We start from the raw sequence: 21,145 nt of genomic DNA, 5'->3' as shown, positions 1-21,145 counted from the left end.
TGTGAAGGTAATGTTTTAGGACCTTTAAATTAGGCAATATTCCAATAATAAGCTACAGGTCGTTGTTGAATTTGGCCTTAAGATTTTAGCATTTTGGCCAAAACAGACCAACTTCACTTCAGATGCATGTAGAATGCAGATAGTTGTTCATTTGTTTGCTCCCAAGCCTGTGAGGAGGAATTTGAACAAGGGTACAAAGGTCATCTTGAAGGACCTCGTGTGTGTGTGTGTGTGTGTGTGTGTGTGTGTGTGTGTGTGTGTGTGTGTGTGTGTGTGTGTGTGTGTGTGTGTGTGTGTGTGTGTGTGTGCGTGCGCGTGTGCGTGTGCGTGTGCGTGTGCGTGTGCGTGTGTGTGTGGTTGTGGTTGTGTGTGTTTGTGGTCTGGTTAAGCACTCAGTCTGCGTTGTAAGGTTTAAAATCTTTGACAGAAAATATACATGCTGTTATATAGACTAGTTATCAAACAGCTGTAGTAGACCTGTAGGATTCATGTCTTTTTGGTCAGTTTTCTGCTTCAAACAAAGATTTCTAGGCATCTCTAACCCATCATGTGGTTTTCAGTGTATGAAGACTGGTCTTTTTGTGTATGCTAACAGGGAGATCACGATATAGATGGTTGTGAAAATGTATAGTGTACCTCAGAGTAGATTACCAGCTTGCTATCAGTACTTAAAAGAAAGAAAACCCCTGACCTGATTCTATCACTTCTCTCCACTCATAGCCCAACACTTACACCTTGTGTCCAGCTGTTGAACTACACCTCAGAGCAAAAACAGAAGGAACAAAAAAACAACCATCTTTTCATTTTTTTTATTATATCAAAATACAAAAATTTTGAGAGGAAAATTTTGAATGGGACTAAGCATTTGAAATGATATGGTGACATGAATACAACACTGCTTTCATATTCTCACAGACATGCCGATAGATAGATCATACTGTCCATCATGCGCTAGGCCTATTTCTACATCATTATGGGCCACCGGAAGTAAGCCTATGCATTTCCCTATACATTTTTATGCCATTTTCCTAGAGCTGTGGACTCCAGTCACAAAGCCTCTATTCCTCACAAGGCTACAGGTGCCATTAGGCTAGAATGATTTTTTTTTTCCTTTATTATTATTTTTGCTCAGTGTCTATTTCTTTTGAAGAACAAAGTTCCATGGCAGTTGAACATGAGGAGTGAGTAACAAATGATCTCAGACAATACAGAATTCCCTGGACAGCAGTGGCAAACGAGAAAACCAATACAAGTTTTTATACATAAGGCTTTGGTACAGCACCATACAGCATGAGTTAATTGCTCACAAAAAAAAAAAAGTGAAGCCAACTACCTGATGTAATGACACAACAGAATGTCAAACCCTGAAAAAATAAAAACCCAAATAAACAAACAAACAAACAAACAAACAAACAAACAAACAAACAAACAAACAAACAAACAAACAAACAAACAAAAACCATCAGGTCATTTTGAAATAGACAAAAAGTAAGAAGTATTATGTTTTTGTTTTGAAATATTTACATATGAACATTATTGATACATAATTCAATTGAAAGAACATTATGGAAACAGATTATACACAAAAACAACATAGAATACAGAATGTAAACATGTGATGTACAGCACAGATTTCAATGGATGAAAACGACATGAAATGTAGTAAATTTTCTTCCTTTAAGCACTACTTAGTTTGCTTGAGTATGAGCATCTGCTAAAACAGTCAACAATGTAGTGCTTATTGTAGCCTACGAGAATAATACATTCTAGTTTATCAGTGCTGGTACACATGAAAAAACTGAGAATATAGAAAATACTACATATTCTATTTTCTGTCCAATAACAACCAGTTTGGATGTCCATGAATGATTGCTAAATAGGCATTTTGTATTGTCTCTACATGCAAGATTAATACAATAAAATTAAATTGGCTCTAAGTATTATCCTACCAGCACCTAATGATGCACTAAAAGCTGTAAGCAGAGAAATTGGAAAAAACAAAACTTGATCTAACAGTACCTCCAAAGCAGCCCTCTTAAACACTGTACATGTTTTTGTTGAATAATGCAGAAGAGTCCGGAAGACTACATACCTTTGTAAAATCCTACATGGAAAGCATGTATGAGTAATAACTTTCCCAATACCTTCACTAGGAGAACCAGCATAAATACAAATGTGGTCTGATGAATACCCATGGCTATACTGTACAGTACCAGTAAGAGTTATTGTCAAAGGTGGTGAAATAATGCAAGAAGCCCCTGCAGTGGTGTGCTTGAAACAGTGCGTGTCAACCTAAGTTTTTAAACCTGTAGGAAGTGTGTAGAAAGATGCCCTCATGACCTGACCATGCTCTCAGATTCCCTCTCCTGTGCCTTGTTAGGTATCTACTGCTAATCCAAATCAGGTTGATGGTGACAATTTATTGTTTCCCCCTTACTCTTGGTTAATATTATCAATATCAACACAATTATAATTTGGAGAGGGTACCTTGGAAGCACAGACAAGACAAACACACTAAAGAATAGGTAATCTTGAGCTCATTTGAACGTCACTCAAGTCTATCATTTGAGCGTATACAAATACTTTCCATGTTCAGTATGGTTTATCACTGCAATTACACCATGATACTGCAATGATAGGACCTATATTGTATAACGGAGCTAGTTTAGTTATTCAAACACAGAGGACTGAAGAGTTGCTTGTGGCAAAGACCTCTATTCTACAGCACCACAAAGATTACCATAGCACCAAGTCGTAATGTTCAAAGCACCTATGCCCTAACACACTGTTTTTCATATCAAACTAATGTAAACACAATTTCTCCCACGGCACATTGTACATGACCATGATGTCTGCGACTCTTAGAAAGATTTCCTTCAGTAAATTTGCTTTGGACATCTGAAGGCAAGTGATCTTGAGTGAATCTACATACAGTGTGTGCTATGAAAGGGGAAAATGTATTTTGAATTCTTTGTCCCAGAAAGGTTATAGGGGCAACACATTTTCGCATCTAAAGCTTTTCGAATTGGCATTCACATTCTATACATCAGAGAAAATACTACTCAACTTGTGCGGCCAACGGGCTATGGCAATAATACATTGTACGGTACTAACATTTAGGTTTCTTTTCTTTTCAGATAAAATAATGTTTGCTAAAGTATGACAAATGAGGCACCTTAAATGTTTTATAAACACTGTCCACTTAAAGCCATACTGTAAGCAAATACTTTTGTTTATATATAATCTAATCTTTCCTTTGAATCCTATCATCTTTTCATACATCCTTATACACAGAACATTTTCCTGTAAAACATGGTTTGATTTATCTTTACAAATACAATACACACCATGTACAGTACATAACAAATATAAATTTTCCCCCCATATCTTACATGAAACCAATTCTTACAGTAGAATATGCACTTCAAGTTCAATGTATCAATTTCAACAACTCGATTTTCAGGCAATCACCACTTTTTCACTTGTCAAGCCTTTTTGAGATTTCAGTGTAAGCAGATGCGGGATCAATTGATTCATGTGGATACTTACTGGAAAACATGTGATTTGGTAGTGGCAGGCACAACTAAATTGAATCTAGCTTCTAACGACTGACTTAGCCTTTGAGATAGAACGGGAAAAAGTGATTGTTGCCATTAGAATGACAGGAGCAGAATTTAAAACCCGGGTGGTATTATTAGTTATCATCCTCTTGCCAAATTATACAGGAATAACTAAGGAATAAATAAATGCTTGGACTTGTTATGTCAACTGGGCATCTTACCAATTACAGCTGCACTATAAACAATATGCGTCAGGTCATTCATTGTACTGTGACATTGGGACATTCATTTCCTGTACAGCAAAAACATACATTCATTATCGGTTAGTGTTGAAAATTAACAAACGTACAGTGAAATAGCTAGCAAGTAATATACAATTGTTAAGAGAGAGATAAACAGTCAGGATGGCCACAATTTGAATATCATCTGCAGCCTGTAATTGCAGAACTGCACCCAGGCAACAGCTGTGAACTTTCCCCAACTTTGCAAAGCAACAGCAATCATCTTCTGTTCTAACAAGTGTTTTGAAACATGAATGTCTGTGCCAACTGTTTCTATCGGCATGAGAACTACAGTACAGTGTGTATGCACTTTTAAAATGACACTATACACATGGTTTATTTGTGTTTTAAAATCCGAGCTTCAGCATTATATTTTGAAACCCAGATGATTATTTTTCACTAATTGTTATCATATTCTGTTCTATAACTGGAATATACACAACAGGTACAAATAAGTACCCATTTAAAATATAAAAAATAATCCAGGGTAATGCATCTTCTGAAGCATTTTCTCGTGTGTCCTTGGCAGAGAACAAAACAAAACCACCATACATAGTGGAGTCCCTCACTCCCAGAACAGACATGTGAGAAGGCGAATAAAAAGGCAGTTGATTCTTATGTAAAAAATAAATAAAAATTAAAACAATAGAGAAAAAGGCAAAAAAGGCACCTAGATTTGTGCCTCATTTCACAAATGATTTCATATTAATGAAATACTACAATACACATCACAATTCATCACCCTGTTCTAACCCTACCAAATTCAACTTCCTTTGAGCAGGAGAGTCCCAATTTTTGTTTGATGTGATTGAAGCCTATGGTCTAATCCATAGAGAATGCCATGATGACAGTATCAAACACACCACCATCAAGCACTAACAATTAAGACAGTGTGTCTTCTAATGATCTGGATTATGAGCATAACATCATGGTTTGTATTTAAAAAAATAATAATCAAAATCAAACGAAATACACCAGTTAATTTGAGCGTAAAAAGCTTCAAAATCATATAAAAGTTAGGCCATATTATCTGTTTCATGAGTGTGTGTGATATTAAACCTTTTTATCCATACATTTGATATGTAAAAAGGTAAGTACGTACAGTATACCACAAGAATTACAGCAACTCTGCGTTTACTCTGAGGTATATTTTGTGATAAGAACCCTGTGTTAGATACTGACGCTATTTGTATTGTAGGAAAGGTAGAGTCGTGTCCCAGTCCAGAGACGCACCAGGTTTTAACAGTACACTGTCACTGAAACACCTAAAGATATGGATCCCTCAATGAGCAGTGAATGAAGGTTTTACCTCGATGAACTATTCAACCCATATATCTTTTTTCTTTTATTACTGTAGGAGTTTAATCCCCTTCTTTTACTATTTTATGTACATTATATATTTTCAGAGCTAAGTTTATTTTAGATGAGATTCCTCAGAGATAACTAGTGTGGTGACAACTCAGAAAAAAAAGCCATTGTTCTTGCTTTCAAATGATTAGAAAAAAACACCAGAGACAGTTTTTCAAGCCCCTGGAGTACTTGATGTGACGGCTCCCACTGCAACGCAACAGGGGAAGACCTAGAGATTAAGAGTTGAGTGTTATCTTGACAGGGAGGTGGGGGGGTCGGGGGTGTTGTCAGGGTAGTCGAGTCCCATGGCTTGGCCTGTCATTTGACAGTGGTGGGCATACAGGTCAGCGTAGAGTCCCATAGTTTGGTCCATCGGAGTCTGTGCTGGCCAGGATGCCGGTCTGGTCCTCCGCAGACCGTCTGCGGTGCAGGAAGGAGGTCAAATAAAGATAGGGGTTTTTCCTCTTAGGCCGTTTTTTCTTCCTCTGGAAGTGGAGATCCTTTCTCTCCAGGGTTGTCTGAGATTGCTGCTGGGTCTGAGAGGGAGGCACACCTGTGATGTAGACAGAGGGTTGTCAGTGAAGTCCTAATAATAATCATCTTTATTCGTGTAGCACCTTTTAAAAACTGACTTACGAAGCACATTACATAAACAATGTGGGAAAAAAAACAAGCTGTAGGTTTTGATGAAAATAATTAAGTTGATACATAATGCTGTAAAGTAGTATTAAAATGAGAGGAAAAAATACAGCGTATATACTGTATACTGTATGTATGTATGTATATATACAGTATACAATACACATATGCACATCCTTACACACATGTATGCATCATACAGTGTATATACAGTATGTGTTGTACATACATTACAGTATAACAATGATGATAGTAATAATAATGATAATAATTAATAAGTCCCAAACATCCCAAAACAAACTAGTAAGGCTACTTCTTGGCCTCAATCACAAAACCCATCTAACCCCTGCTCATTTTGCTAGGATTGGATGGCTCAGGGTTGAGGACAGAGTACAGCAACTTGCAATGGGCCTGGTCTTTAAGATACACCACAACATTGGGATCCCCCTGTATTTGTCAAAATACTTCCAAAACGTTAATGAAGTCCACGATCATAACACCAGAGGCAGCTCCACGAATCATGTTCAACCCAGATTTGGCTCAACGCAAAGGCAATGAACTCGTTCTCATGCTATTCAACAAAAATGTGGAATGCCCTACCAAAAGGAGTAAAGGAGTGTAAAACCCTACTCACTTTCAAAACTGCCCTAAAGATACACCTTCAGGAGGCTGCAATTCGAAAATGGCCCCTGTATAAGTCTTAACCTAAACCCTCACCCCCCCCCCCCCCAACCCCCCACTCCCCATTTTTTTTGCCAGACCCAGAGGGTCGGCCTACATGAGGCTCTGCCCCCTTTCGTCCATACATGGGCGAAAAAGACCGGCTGTATAAAAGGGACCCTTTCTTCTCCGTACATGGGCATAAAAGGGACACAGGCTGACACGTCATACGAAGTCCGTCATACGAAGTCCTTATAAAGTACTAGGAATTTATTCTGGGTCTGGCAGAACCAGGTTTCCTGGTCTTGTTTCTTCTCTTCTTACATACCTGTAAGCTGATTATATGACGTTCTGTATAGTAGTGTGTATATCTGTCTGTCTCTTATATGTCATCATGATTTGTGTGCATGGGGATCTCATCTTAAACAAGCTCAGTGCTTAATGAGTCTTCCAGTTTAGTAGACCTTGTATTGTGAATTTGTACTTCCATGTACTGTTGTTCTCATGTCTTACTAAATAAAGTACATCAATCAATCAATCAATCAATCAATCAAGTAAAATAGAAAAGCAATTCTATAGAAGTGGGTTTTTAGAAATGATTTAAAAGAATAACAGAACAAACCTACATGTCTGTGGTTAATATATGATCACCTGTTCTCCTCCTGGAGGTTGAGTTGTTATTGGTGTTGCCAGCCACTCCCTTGGCTTTAGTAATACAGTGGTGTAGCAGTGCTTGAAAACTCTCAGACCCGGCAGGATGACTAGACGCTCCTAGAGGCTCCCTGTGGAGAAGAGGAAAGACGCGCAACGCACGTTGGTTTGTATTTGTGCGCCAGCAGGGAGCGCTATCTTCCCAAGGTGCAAAGCCAGAATGGCACACTTTGATTCCAATTTCCAACAGGCTCTATCATGATTTAAAGAGCTCTGGTGGTTCTAATCATCTCTTTCACTAAGATGAATTCTCATCTCTGCCTGCATTAATGAACAATAAGTTTGAGAAAGAAAAAAGAAAGATAGAGAGAAAGAAAGAAACAAAGAAAATGACGAATGGCTGACTGAATGAATGAATGAATGATTAGTTGATTGTATCATACTGTATGATATCATTGGCTTTTAGTCAATTTCTGCTTAAAATCTGAATGAAAGCCCCAATCCAGGATTTATTAGGATATATCAGTCACAGATGCCTCAAGGGCAGAACTGATAGAAAGGATTCCCTGGACTTATAGAAAGGATTCCCTGGACTTCCCACAATAACTTAAAATCTGTCTCATTGTGCAGTATTTACAGTAGTTATACTCTTGAAACTCATGTTATGCAGATACATACAGAAATGTCAGCCCCTTGTCAGTATAAAAAAAATACGTTTTACACATATTCTGGATTGGGACTTAAACAGTGAAAATATTGGACCTTTCTGTATAAAACCCATGAAATGAAAATCAGCTAAATCACTGTTTGCATAACAGTGTAATTTCATCAGCCAGTTTCTTGGCTGTGTCTTTTTAATATATAACATGGATGTATGTACTGTATGGCGGTCCTTCTTCAAAATGGGAAACAGACAGGATTCTCTTTTTTTAATCCCTGTAAGAGGTATTTTCATTTTACGAGTGCCACATATTGAACATAATTACCCGTTGGGTTATTTTTTCATTTGTAAAAAATGTTAAATAGTGATTAATCAGCCTATCATACATCAAATCACAACGACTTCATGAACAGAATATGCAGTCTGTTTAAAAAATAGTTTTTACCTCATACCGAATTCTGGTTTTGTTGTCCATCTCTCATAGAAAGATGCATGTAAATACTAATATCCAAAAACAACCTCACAAACGCTAAACATGGAGGTTCATGAGGTTCAATGTTAGCTCAATGTCTTTGCCTTTCAAAAGATCAAATACACCAGCTGACAAAACCTGACTTAGTGATACATTAAGTCAGGTTGTTGTGCCAAACATGTATCGTTTCAAAAGGCATAGGAACACAAAGCTCTAGAGAGGCTGTCCATCATTTGCCACTGTGGAGAGAGAAATTGAGAGCCATTAGCAGAGAGGGGGAGACAAATCTGAGCATGTTCAACAGTCCTGGACAGATGCAGCACACATTTTCCATTATCATCACTACTGTGTGCTGCGGCCACAGTGTGTTGAAATAAATTACAATTTCCATAAACATGAACACTGTACAGCACACTTCCATAAACATGAACACTGCGTACAGAGGCTTCACCATGCTGACGGGAGGAGATGGCAGGAAGAGGAAATGGCCGTTAAAGAACAGTCACATGACAGGAAGAGGAAATGGCCATTAAAAACAGTCACATGACAGAAAACGAAAGCACTTAGGACAACAAATGTGACAGAGAATTTAGTCTGAGTATTATTGTTATTGGTTTGGTCATAGAGATAGATTTAGAGAATGCATGCATGGCATTTTGCACATGAAACAAAACTTTAAAGGGGAATACTCCAGTCTATCGGCAATGTGGGTCCTCTATTGATTCAAGGCTTTTGTGCAGGGAAACTTATGCCTGTGTTCCGCAATCAAATAGGATCAAAATGCTACTCCACAGTCCAAAACCTCCTCCTTGTATGGTTCACAAGCCTTTTTGACTGTAGCCTACACTACAGCAGGCTCATTGTGCCTTGGAACTGTATTGAGAATGCATCCTGCAGTCATTTACCATTGGCTATACTTAACTTGAATCCAGCACAGAGGCACAACCCAAAGCGATTCCCCTTTAAAGGAGAGAGTGATTAGATCCCTCCCCCTGCTGACCCCTCCCCTCTCAGACATGGGTCCGACCCTTACCTATTGCGGCGTAGGGGACCGGGTCACAACAACGCTGCCAAGATAGCTGAGATCAATCAAAAACAAATGAGGTAAGACCCTTACCCTGTACAAAGCAGCAGCCCTATCATGCTACTTCCCCATAAAGGCCCGTGATATTGAAGGAGCAAGCCTCTAGTTTGTGGGGTTCAGAGGGTGGTGAGGTGGGTGCGGTGGGTAGTAGGAAGGTATGTAGTCTAGAAACTCTACGGGGTACAACTGTATATGCGCCTCAGGTATGCTTTTTTTATGTCTACATAGGCTTTAGCTGTCTGTATACGAAAGCTTCAGCGCATGGAAATATTGGATGTAATTAAAGTTAAAAACTTTAAAATCTTTTTGTCAGATTTAATCCTAACATTCAGATAATGAAAAACAATTACACTAACTCAAGCTGAGAGAACAATATTTCTTACGTTTTTGAGTCATAATAATATGTACACAAATGTACATCAAGTACACAATAATGTAATTATGATACTGAATGAAGAGCACTAACATAATTTTCACAACTACTTTATGCATTCCATTTTCAATTTCATTGATTCTACTATATGTTATACTTTCATACTCTTCAAAACCAAATTGTTATCTTGCTTGTATTTGCCATGTCAGGTTTAAAATTGAGAACACAACAAAAATATGGCAGTATTTTTTCAAATGTTCATCCAATCATCATATTAAGATTTGATTTCTACTTGCACTGTAAGCCAGTGACATGATTTAAACAATCAGCCATAGTAGTGACATTAATACATAATCTAAGGATCAAATTCAGCTTACACATGCCATTGAGTTGTCAAAATCTTAGAAACATTTTATCTCTATGAACTGATAAAATGTGTGCTAAATGCAATTACATGCTTTCTGCATATTATTGCAAAAATATGCATTATTATGCATAAGTAAAATTCAAGTAAAGTAAAGAAATTTGAATTGAGAGCAAATTTGGAATAGAGAGCTGATGGGGAGTTACTGTAAGTCTCCTCCGTAAATGAATGTATGACTATTCTGTGCTGTAATGCATCACCTACCCTGAGGCGGATATCTGGAGCTGAGAAGGCTCTGAGGGTAGCATCTCCTCCTCTGTCCTTCTCTGGGATGGCCTCTGCCCGAAAACATCCCTGCACTCCGGAGGGGGAGAAGGGGACTGGGAGGGATAACTGGCTGCAGTGGAGGCATAGGACATGTGGGCACGGTAACTGGGGCTGGGCTGTCTGCTACCCTGGCCCCTACTGGGAGAGGTGGTCAGCGAAGACCTCCGAGAGAAACTAACGGTGGCCGAGGGCTGCAGGGTGAGCTCTGGCATCTCCAGAGACCGGGAGGTGCGGAGGATGCTGGGGCGGGGCGGGGGCCGCACTAGGATATCGGGGGAACCCGGTTGGGTGCTAAGGGGACTTTGGGAGAGCGGAGAGAGACGGGAGGGCTGGAGTACCAGCGGGGGGAGACTGGGGTCAGCACGGCGCCCTGCCCTCGGGCTGAGCCAGGACTGAGGGCTACTACTCGGGGCTGTGCTTGGGCTCCCTGCGCGGGGAACCGGGTCAGGGTAAGGCAACACTGGTACACCCACACCGTGGGATGTGTGTCTGAGCTGGCCGAGACTCTGGGCCTGTTGCATAGCTGAACGCCTAACCGGAGGCCCAGGCTGCCTGTCTCTGCCTGGAGGAGGCACAGGGACCTCCAGCTGCAGGAGACCAGGGCTAGATGGATCCTGTAGGTGCAAGCGGCTCGGGGGAAGGTGGGGGGGGTACAGGGGAGTGTCGGGGAGGTCCTGGGGATGATGTAAGGGATGGTGGGGTGGGTATATGAAACGTGGGCCTTCTAGACCCAGGAACGGGAACTCGTGTGGCTGCCAGCTTTCGGGCGAGCGCGGTGGAGGGCTGTGTGTGTGAGAAAGAGAATGGCCAGATGCAGTGTACTGATGATGCTCCATCTCCCCACTCTCCTCTGGGATGGACGGATAGCCGAAGGGCCCCTCAGCGGTGCCCGGAGGGGAGGACAGAGCGGAGCTACGCGGGCTGATGTCAGGCATGTAGAAAGGTGGTGGAATCCCTGATTCTCCGCGGCTGCCTAGATACCCATAGAACGGGCCCTGGGGAAAGCCCCTGTAGCGGGAGGCCGGTGCCTGCCCTGAGGCGTGAAGCGCACTGCCCTCCACAAAGCTCATACCTTCCATGGCCCTGTGTAGGCGGGGGCTGTAGTTGGGGGGCTGCGTGGACTCCAGGCTGGAGGACGTTGGGGAGAGCTGGGGCCGGAGCGTGGGCATGATGGGGGGCATAGGCCCGGGGTCAAAATCATTCTCCTCGTCGGACTGCCGGAATTCCGGGTACATGTCGGACTCCTCCGCGAAGGGGAAGCCCTGGATGCGGCGCGCCGGCGGGCTGAGGTCCATGCAGAATCGGCCATCGGGTCCGCGGCTGATCAGCTCAATGGGCGTGGTCACCTCAGCCTCGTACTTGGACACGCTGTACTTCTTGCCGGCTATTGCGCGCTTGGTTTTCTTGTATAAGGAGAGCTCTTTGTCCTTCTCTCGCAGGGGGCTTGGCAGCTTCCTGACGTACAGACCGGGACCGTGGGAGCCATCCGAGGAAATAGAGCGCGGCCGAGACGGAGGGGAGCTCTCTGGACTGATCTTCCCTGACGACAGCCTGACACAGGAGACAAAGACAGCGCGCTGGGTTTAGAATGACGGACACTATATGTGGATGGAACTCTACATGTTGATGAGGAAAAGAAAACAGACGAATGAGCAAGCAAAATCATTTAAAATAGCGGAGATTTACCATAACCAAATGGCAAAATACACAAAACCATGGTGCCTTATCAAGGCAGCCATAATGAAATGCGTTATGATAATGACCGGCAGCATCCTTGATAGCACTGCAGCTAATGAACCAAGCCAGAGTGACAGTATGAGATAAGAACCAACCACACAACCATGACAACCGTCCCACAAATCTCTTATCTATTTCCTCCTCTTTAGCAGAACTGAGGTCTATTTGCATATGCTGGTATGGCATATGAAAATATAAAGCAGATGGCAACTATCCAGGATCTATTTAAAGTAAGATTGTTTTCCACACCAGGAGCAGCATTGTCAACACTTACTTAGTCAAAGGAATACATAAGGTAGACATATAAAAAGGAATGCATATACAAAGTACTGTACATGCAGCCGAATCAATGCAAATAGAAAAGTCGGTGCATGCGGTTAGGCCGGTGGCACGCTAAAGCAAATAGTCAGTGTCAGTTCATGATTTCTATGCAATGCAATAACCATGCAGCCAAGCCAGTGCAGCGCAGCACACACTGTATTATGGTGCAGGCAGGCACTCACAGGGGGCTGACGGGCGGGGGTATGTAGCTGCTCCTGGCAGGCTCGTCCCAGCAGGGCTCTACCCCTGGCAAGGGGGTGAGGGGAGGCCTGCGATGGGAGACAAATGACATGGGCCTAGTTCATCTGTCAGCTATACCAATTGGCCATATTCACACAGCAGCCACTTTGCTCTTACTTCATACTCAGGGGGTGGTTGTGGGAAACTACCAAAAAGGATGAGGTTTGCCACCACCCCCCCCCCCGGGTATGAAGTCAAATCAAAATGGCCGCTCCATGAATACGGTCAATAATCCATGTAGGATGGGCTACATAATTAAGGAACCCCTGACCTGCCCTGGACCTCTTAAAAAAAGGAAAGAAATAACAACTCTCAGAAAAGAAAACGCTGCTTTTTTTTAAACCTATCAATTATCACAAGCAACTGAACATTCGATCTGAAATGGATTTTTACACATTGGACATTATCACATGACAATTACATTCAAATGGCGTTATACATGGATACAGATTTACACAGACAGACACATACAGTACATTGCATACACACATAGCTGATATTGTACATTCACAATGTGCAGAATTACAATGATAAACAAACAGAATTGGCCATTACTACACTCTAAGAATCATGCAGAGAGCAGACAAGCCTTTAAGGTTAAAGAATACAGATGGATCAAAAATCAATAGAGAGACTGCAGCAGTGGCACTCTGGATAATGTGTTTAAAATGCTGACTTTGCTATTCTAAACGCTGCCTGTGATCCGCTAGAGGTTGCTATTGTACACCGACATAATGTCTCCGGTCTGTTATCAAGGCTTCACGACTCCACACACTTCAGTGTGTCAACTGTTGTGTGTACTGTACTGTGTGCAATGCATCGTTCAGATGTAATAATAACACCTCCATTGCAATAACAGTTAGTATACATACAGTACCCTTCCTCCTGATAAAATGCATAGGAGAACACACACTGAATGACATTATCCATCTCCCAGGTAATAATTTACTCACCAGACTGTACTTTCCGCTGCCTTGCACTGCTTGATAATAATACACATTTCTTACTAGTGTAAACTATTCAAACTTTGGCAGTGCCACCACATGGCCTCTGAGGAGCTTGTCATTTCAAGTGGCCAGGTAGTGCTCAAGTGCGTAAGACCCTCTGCAGTGCTAACTACCTCCAGCGGATCACAGGGCATTGTCTTTGGCATTCAGAGGCTACTTACGGTGACTCTATGCTTTTCCTGAAGTGTGTCACTGACAAGGGAGGATCTAAGAGAAGAGAGACAGAAAGAAACGGAGTGTTTCAGAGGGAAACATAGCCAGTAGAGACCAGACAGCAGTACAGTAGCAGAGAATAAGGCCAACCTGGTTTGCGTTTAAGTTTGCGGCGATGCTGCTTGTTTACGAAGCAAGCTGCTAGAGTGCTGAAAAGTACCGCCGCTGCCAGGAAGCAGATGGTTGCTACGACGCCCGCAACCACAGGTCGTGCCAACCCCTCATCAGCCACCTCTGCAGGGGGGAAGGGATCTGATGGGGCAGAAGTAATCTAATTACAGCATGTTACTGTAGGTGAGGTAGAGTTGACGAGCCGGACACATGAAAATCACAAGTGCAGTGTTTTTGTTTTCATGTTGAAAGGCACGCGAACTGTTTGTAATTTTGTAAAACTGTACAGTTTGTAATTCTGCTGTCAAGAAGCTCACCTGTGCTAGACACACCCACTACGTTGCTGCTCTCACTGATGAGGTCATCCATGACTGCCATCACTCTGAACTCATACCAGGACTCCTGCCAGGGACACGAACAAAATCACACTCCCCTTATAGTAAGTAGCTAATAGCAACCAAATGTATCTCAACAGCATCTCTCAGTGGGGTTATTTGTCAATGCAAATAGTTGTCAGTGTTGTGAATACTTTTGTTTGCTTTGTTAAAAAAAAGAAAAGTGGGCAGTCCACTCCCTTTTGTGACTGTTCCTTAATTGACCATATTCAGACAGCGGCCATTTTCTTTTACTTTATACTCCCTGTCGAGCTGGGAAACCCCCGACTATGAAATACGAGCAAAATGGCCACTGTATGAATGTGGTCAAAATTAGGAATTTATCATCTAGCAGGAGTCAAAATGGCTAGCAAGGACCCGCATTGTTAAGTACTTCAGCTGTCCCAGAAGTTAAAAACATAGGAATGGAAGAAAGTGTATATAATGAGGGCTTTAACCTCACAGCCAATGTGTGATTTCACATTGACAGTAAAGCCAAAACATCTAACAATAATATAATAAGAAAATACTTATGGAACTCACTGAATACTTACCTGAATAAGGTCTCTGGCTATGAGCTCAGTCTCAGTAGCTGGGATCAGGTCGTCCAGCACCTCCCATCTCTCACCGAGGCGAAACTCCATAATGTACCGATCAACGGGCGATGAGTGGTTCGCTGGAGGGAGCCATGTGAGGAGGACACCATGCAGCGTGCGATTGGCTGTGAGGCACCGTGGTGGAGTAAGAAGCACCAGTGGTTCTGGGGTACTCAAAGGAGAGCCTATATAGGGTACATAGAGTAAAACCATCAGTGTTAAAGCTGCAGTCCCTAACTTTTATGTTCTACCCCGGGATTCAAATCCGGGTCTCTCTCTTGAACGAGAGACTACATTTCAACCACTCGTCCAAGAGGCAATCCCTGTTTGGCCAGGGGAGATGTTGCAGTGATGCAGTTATACTACTTCTCGGCCAGTAGGTGTCCTACCTGACACCTACATTTCTCAGAGGAAGAGTAGGGAGACCACATCAAACATACTCTACCATAGACCCCTTCACAGGCCGCGAACGGCCTTTTCTTGAGGAGTTTTTGCCAAGGGGGCGGGTGGGGAGAGAGCCTGGCGAGCACAGTCAGAGCACAGAAGTCAAGGCACAGACGGCTGTGTTGTTGACGGACAACGGATGCACGCTTATGAGAAACAACAACAACAAAAAACGGTGAAACAGTTGCGTGCATTAGCGCAAGATGAGGATAAAGGAAACATTCAGTCTAAATGTCCAGTTTGCTAATTCACAACTACTACTACTACTTTTGTATTTGAAACTTTAAATTTCTCTAAATATTATAAACTTTCACGACAGCCTAAGTACATATATAATGTATGAAAAGGCTACCATAGGCTACAGTGAAGTCGGACTGAATGACTGAAATGTTTATTATTTTTTTACTCTCTTGGTGTGGGGATTATCTGGCACATGTATCTGTTATGAAAGAACAAGAAGAGAAATTGTATCATGAGTGAAACGGCTATAGTCCATGGGAAACCATAAACCTACGTAGGCCTACATCTAAATGAGTTGCCATATTTACAAATGCCTTGTATGACCACGGCTGAAATGTTGTTTGAAATAGATAACGGTGTTCAAAACCACTCTTTTTAATGTGATAATCTAAAGACACACGGAGGAAGAAGTGAGAGCCCCCAGTCCATAGGATTTCATAGTTAGCAGAACAAAAATACAAATAATACTTATAATTCACTCATTCATTCACTTATTATGGCTCAACTGGTAGATTGTTTACTGTAGTTGATCTGTGCTTGTACGGTACTTTACTCTGGATTTCTGGATGTTTGTGATGGCCTGACTTTGTTTTTGTGGGTGAGATAATGGAGACAAAAAATCCATACTGTAATATGTATCGTTGTACATCACTAGAGGGCAGTGTATTGCATTACACATTTTTTGTGAGCACACACAATGAAAATAGACAAATGTTATGCAAAAACGTAACTATAAAGCCAAAGAAGCATTCTACATTAACCAACGGCTAAGTAGGTTGAACTCTGCAAGAAAATGCCAAGAAGAAACAAACAAAAAACGAATGAATGAAACAGAAGCATGTTTACTTGTATTTTAAAAGCAGTTTAAGCAGTACCCACCTGCAGTGTTAACAGTCACAACCTCACTGAACGGCCCAGTGCCCAGTTTGTTTTGTGCCAACACACTGAACTGGTACTCTGTCCTGGGCTCCAGCCCTGGCACCACCAACCATGTCAGAGTGCCAGAGACGGGCATAGAATGCCAGTCATGAGGCCCAAAGTCCATTCTCTTCGACCTGGGGGAACAGAAATTGAACAGAGAGAGAATCATACTTTACTTATGAAACGGAACAAAAGGCTAAGTGCCATTTCACTTCATTTAAGCATGCAAACTGTATATAAAAAAAACAACCTGCATTCAAAATAGAAAACAAAGCGTGAACAAAATTAGAAAAAAAGTTAAAGAGTTAAAGTTGGTCCCATTGGTTAGTCAGACAGTTACCTTTCCTTAACTTATTACATATATGCAACACTATTAATGTAGACATGTACAATACTTACTATACTATACTATACTATACTATACTATACTATACTATACTATACTATACTATAGCCTAGATGTACAGTATGTACTATGGTCACATTTGAATCAGAATTCACAGTCAGTGATTTTGTTCACAGAACAACAATTGGTTTTCTCTCTGGAACATGAAATATGCTAGCCTGACACTCAGCCTGCATTTTCATTTATTTTCACTCCATTATTCAGTCTGTTTTTTTTGGGTATATTTGTAGTTACATTTCCATTCAAGAACACTGAAGAGAAGCTTCATTGCTCATGTAATAATTAGTGGTCATTGCTTGGCACACATTTGCATTTGTTGGTGTGAGGCGTTAACGTTGACTTATGCAGTGATAAACACTGTTTACCATGGTATTCACTTAAAGCAACACTTGAGCATCAGATAATTAATTCAACCACATCCTGACAATCTCACACTATGCACATCGCGGCTGCTGACGTGTACAGTACATAATGAGCTTAATGGAGACATTATGCCAACTCCCCACCACGTATGGTGCTTAATAGGATGCTAATGCAATGGCTCTGTATTTACATTCCATTACTTTTCCAATAAGCCTCAACATGAATTATGCATAATCTATGATCTATTATACTGTAGTTCATATAATAATAATGCACGTCAATTTGCAATGCAGCAAATCATGTAACCATAAATACTAAACCCCAGTGAAAATAATTATGTGAAAGGCTTCTGCCCTCATCATGTCTGCTTCAAGTCCGTGGACTGAATGTTTTACCATCAAAGAGGAGTTAACTTGCTTAGCTCTTTGACGTTAAAACAACGCCTTGCTCTCATGTCACACTAACATCATACCTCTGTCTCCAAATGTCTTCACACTGCTGCCATCCGTTTAAAAGCACAACACTCTAAAATCATGAGTGTTCATTTAACTCTGAGAGTGAAAGAAAATGGACCCCAAAAAGGTCCATTTGTTCACTCTCAGAGATAAAAGAACACTCAGGATTTTGCCGCGTACTCACACTGGGCCGTACCACACTGAGAATGTCTGTTCAAAGCCACCATCATATCCTGGTTCCCAGGACACATTAGCAGAAGATGTAGAGGCCAACACATGGATATTGCCAGGAGCATGTGGGCTGGTACCTAGTATTTAGGAGAGAGACAAATATCGATTTAAAAACATGCAAATGTAGAAGCATTTGTATTTATGTACTAATTTAAAGCTGCAATCCATAGCTGTTTATTTAGTGAATAAAACGATATTTCAACCGATGTGTGTGTGGTAGAGTATGTTAACACTAATAATGCAGAGTAGACCTTATTAATCCAGTTTCAGCTTCACCCAGCTGATGGCTTCCCTGCAGTGGTCATATTGAGGACTCGAGGGCGGGGAGCAGTAAAATAAGCAGTAAGGGTTTAAGTGCTCATGGACACCTCGACACTTAGCCGGGAATACAAACCTGGGACCTTCTGTTTCCCAGGCTCTGCCCATTCAGCTATGGCTACAATTCAACTGACACAACTGGAGTTGGAGGTGGTGTCCCTGCTCTTCTATTGAGACTTTTAACTGTAGATCCTGAGGTCAGGTACTGTAGGAACACTACGCGTTGCCACTTTGCACAAAGGACATGGATTACAGCTTTAAGGCTACTTTATGTAAAACATTAATATTTTATCACTTCACAATCACTTAGTAAAGCACCAGCTATGCTGTCAAGTTCACTTCAGTCCCTCAACAGCTGTTTTGGTTAGTTAGACTCTTGAGTTATATTGGGTTCAATACAAGTCCAGTGATTTCTACCTTATTAAGTCAAATGAAGCATATTACACTGAACAACCAGATTGCTCTGCTGCACAAGGCAGTGGTTCTCAAACAATTTTATTTCAAGGACCCCCCCCAAGGAAATGTATTTGGCTGTGGACCCCATGTGAATTTTTTTTTTTTGCCAGGGACACCCATAAGAGAAAATCTTTCAAAAGTAGCAAAAAAAAAAAAAAGCTTTTAAAAACTTTTTTGTGTTACCCTTTTAGCCTTAAAGTCTTACTGCATGCACCATGTGCTGTTTACATTTCTGACTAATAAAGTATTCAATCAATCAAAAACTAACTTTATCTTGTGGTTATATTATCTTGTGGGTTATACACTTCACTCTGCCTGTACACCTTCTTCCATCTTTTCTTTCGACAGTTGCTAGCGATTGAACAAGATATGTCTACTGTGATATCTTGGTCACTTGTTCTCATATTTTTGTTTCTTAGATTAGTTTTTCTTGACCACAATGTTAACTCTTTGTCTGGCACAGACGAGATTTCCCGTCGGATTCTGCTATGGTGCAGCCTGCCGTCGACGAGAAAGACGCGATTTAGTTTTTTAATTGTCTTATAAAAGATTGCGCTGTTCTCTTTCACTCGAGACCCGGATCCGGAAATGACGTCATCCGAAGATTTCCGCCACCTTCTGTTTATTGGTTTCCTATCCTATTTTCAACATGGTCGAACAAATGAAGGGACAGCTCCAGTTATATATTTATTTCTCTGGACGACGATCGGTGATCCCCTTTGTGTTTACCAACGGTCTGACAAACGATCATTGGGGAGGTTGGAAAGACGTGCATTTTTGACACATGGTGTATATGGTACAGTACATGGTGTGTATGCTGTTTTCAACGTGCCTGCGACATGGAGAGTTACCTCGCAGGTGAATTTATTTTCCTCTGGGCGACAGCCACAGATCCTGTTTGTGCGTACACACAGTCCGACGATAGATTATTATGGATCTACATTTTCTGTGACCAGTTGAAAAGGTTAAATAACACGAAAACGCTGGCAGTGGGTGAGTTTATTAATGTTTATACTCTGGCAGTTAAAGAGTTAAGAATGTGATTTAGATAGCATGTTATTTGGACAGATGCAAAGTTCATTGTTTACCCGGTATCCTACAGTTTCAAGTATACAGAAAGTTATTTAGATAGAATATTTAGTCATATGCTAGGTTCATTGTTTACCAGGTATCCTAGTTTATTTGAGGCACTACACTGTTCTCTCTGCACTCTAAAAATGTGATTATTTCCCTTGGTGTTTTTTACAAGAGTTCATGCTTATTCTGATCTAGCACTTGTAAGTAACTATGCTAAATGCCTAAATTGTATATTGTGATTGTTGTTTTCAGAACAGTCTTGCGGAGCATGACACAGAAATATTTAGCTCCCTGTACGAGTGAGTGACAAATAAAAGCCTCTTGAATCTTGAAAATACAGTAGGAACAGCCGAGCTAATTGGCTAACGTGGTTTTGGCTGAAACGGTCGACCAGGACAAGTTCGCTGTAGTCTGTTGTCTGTGAACATCACAGACCCTCTACCGGCTGTGCCGGGTGGCCTACAGCCAATGGCTTCTCACTGGGATTAGAGGCAGACTTGTGCCTGGTCTGAAACACTCCAGCTGTCTGCAGTGTTGCCAGATTTTGCAAGAGAAACAAGCGGTCAGGTCTATGAAAACAAGCCCAAAAGAAGTGACTTGGCCACATGATCACACACACAGGGGGGTCCCCAGAAAAAGTATTAATGTAGCATCAAAATCAGTTTTACTACTTTAAACCTATGTACACCGGCTTTTTGAAGACAGCCGATCTACAAGCTCACAATGTGTCACAATGCGACGTCAAAAGATCTACTACACAATTCCTGTATGGGGGTCCCTGGCACAAAATATTTTCAGATGGGGGGGTCTGTGGACAAATATATATTAATTTGCGGGTCCTTGGCATTAAAATGTTTGATCTATTATAGTAGTTCATATAATAATAATGCACGTGAATTTGCAATGCAGCAAATCATGTAACCATAAATACTAAACCCCAGAGAAGATAATTATGTGAAAGGTTTCAACATTAGGAAGCAAGGCCAAATACGCAACTTCACTTTAGAAACAAGCCCAAAAGACTGCAACCCGCAACTTGCAATATTTACAATCGACTTTACAGAAAAACAAGCTCAAAGTCGCTTATAATAAGCGGACTTGGCAACACTGGCTGTCTGCAACCCAGCTTTGGTGACACCTGTCAGATGAAGGTCAGTCACTGCGAGACAGTCTGGTCACTGCTTACATTGAAACCACAAGCCCTGGGGTGTTG

General features: G+C 41.4%; 1 protein-coding gene across 6 annotated transcripts in view; it reads right to left on the bottom strand.

Annotated features, from left to right (window-relative positions):
* Positions 1–3,790: 3,790 nt before the first annotated feature.
* igsf9ba (immunoglobulin superfamily, member 9Ba) overlaps positions 3,791–21,145 on the bottom strand; it is a 74,410-nt gene continuing 57,055 nt past the window's right edge. The window contains exons 12-21 of one of the 6 annotated variants that reach the window (XM_080428640.1): positions 18,035–18,158; positions 16,585–16,760; positions 14,980–15,206; positions 14,369–14,453; positions 14,031–14,192; positions 13,889–13,934; positions 12,663–12,749; positions 10,360–11,973; positions 7,142–7,272; positions 3,791–5,744 (exon numbers count right to left, since the gene is read on the bottom strand). In XM_080428640.1, the coding sequence (XP_080284766.1) occupies positions 5,536–5,744; positions 7,142–7,272; positions 10,360–11,973; positions 12,663–12,749; positions 13,889–13,934; positions 14,031–14,192; positions 14,369–14,453; positions 14,980–15,206; positions 16,585–16,760; positions 18,035–18,158 (2,861 nt within the window). In that variant the 3' untranslated portion in view covers positions 3,791–5,535. Of the gene's footprint in view, positions 5,745–7,141; positions 7,273–7,786; positions 8,514–9,307; positions 9,354–10,359; positions 11,974–12,662; positions 12,750–13,888; positions 13,935–14,030; positions 14,193–14,368; positions 14,454–14,979; positions 15,207–16,584; positions 16,761–18,034; positions 18,159–21,145 lie in introns of those variants that run through there. The other 5 variants (XM_080428641.1, XM_080428644.1, XM_080428642.1 and 2 more) reach the window with 5 other exon arrangements.

Source organism: Gymnoscopelus braueri (genome assembly GCF_963280865.1).
Source record: "Gymnoscopelus braueri genome assembly, chromosome: 5".
Classification (NCBI taxonomy): domain Eukaryota; kingdom Metazoa; phylum Chordata; class Actinopteri; order Myctophiformes; family Myctophidae; genus Gymnoscopelus; species Gymnoscopelus braueri.
This window is presented reverse-complemented; position numbering and strand designations above follow the sequence as displayed.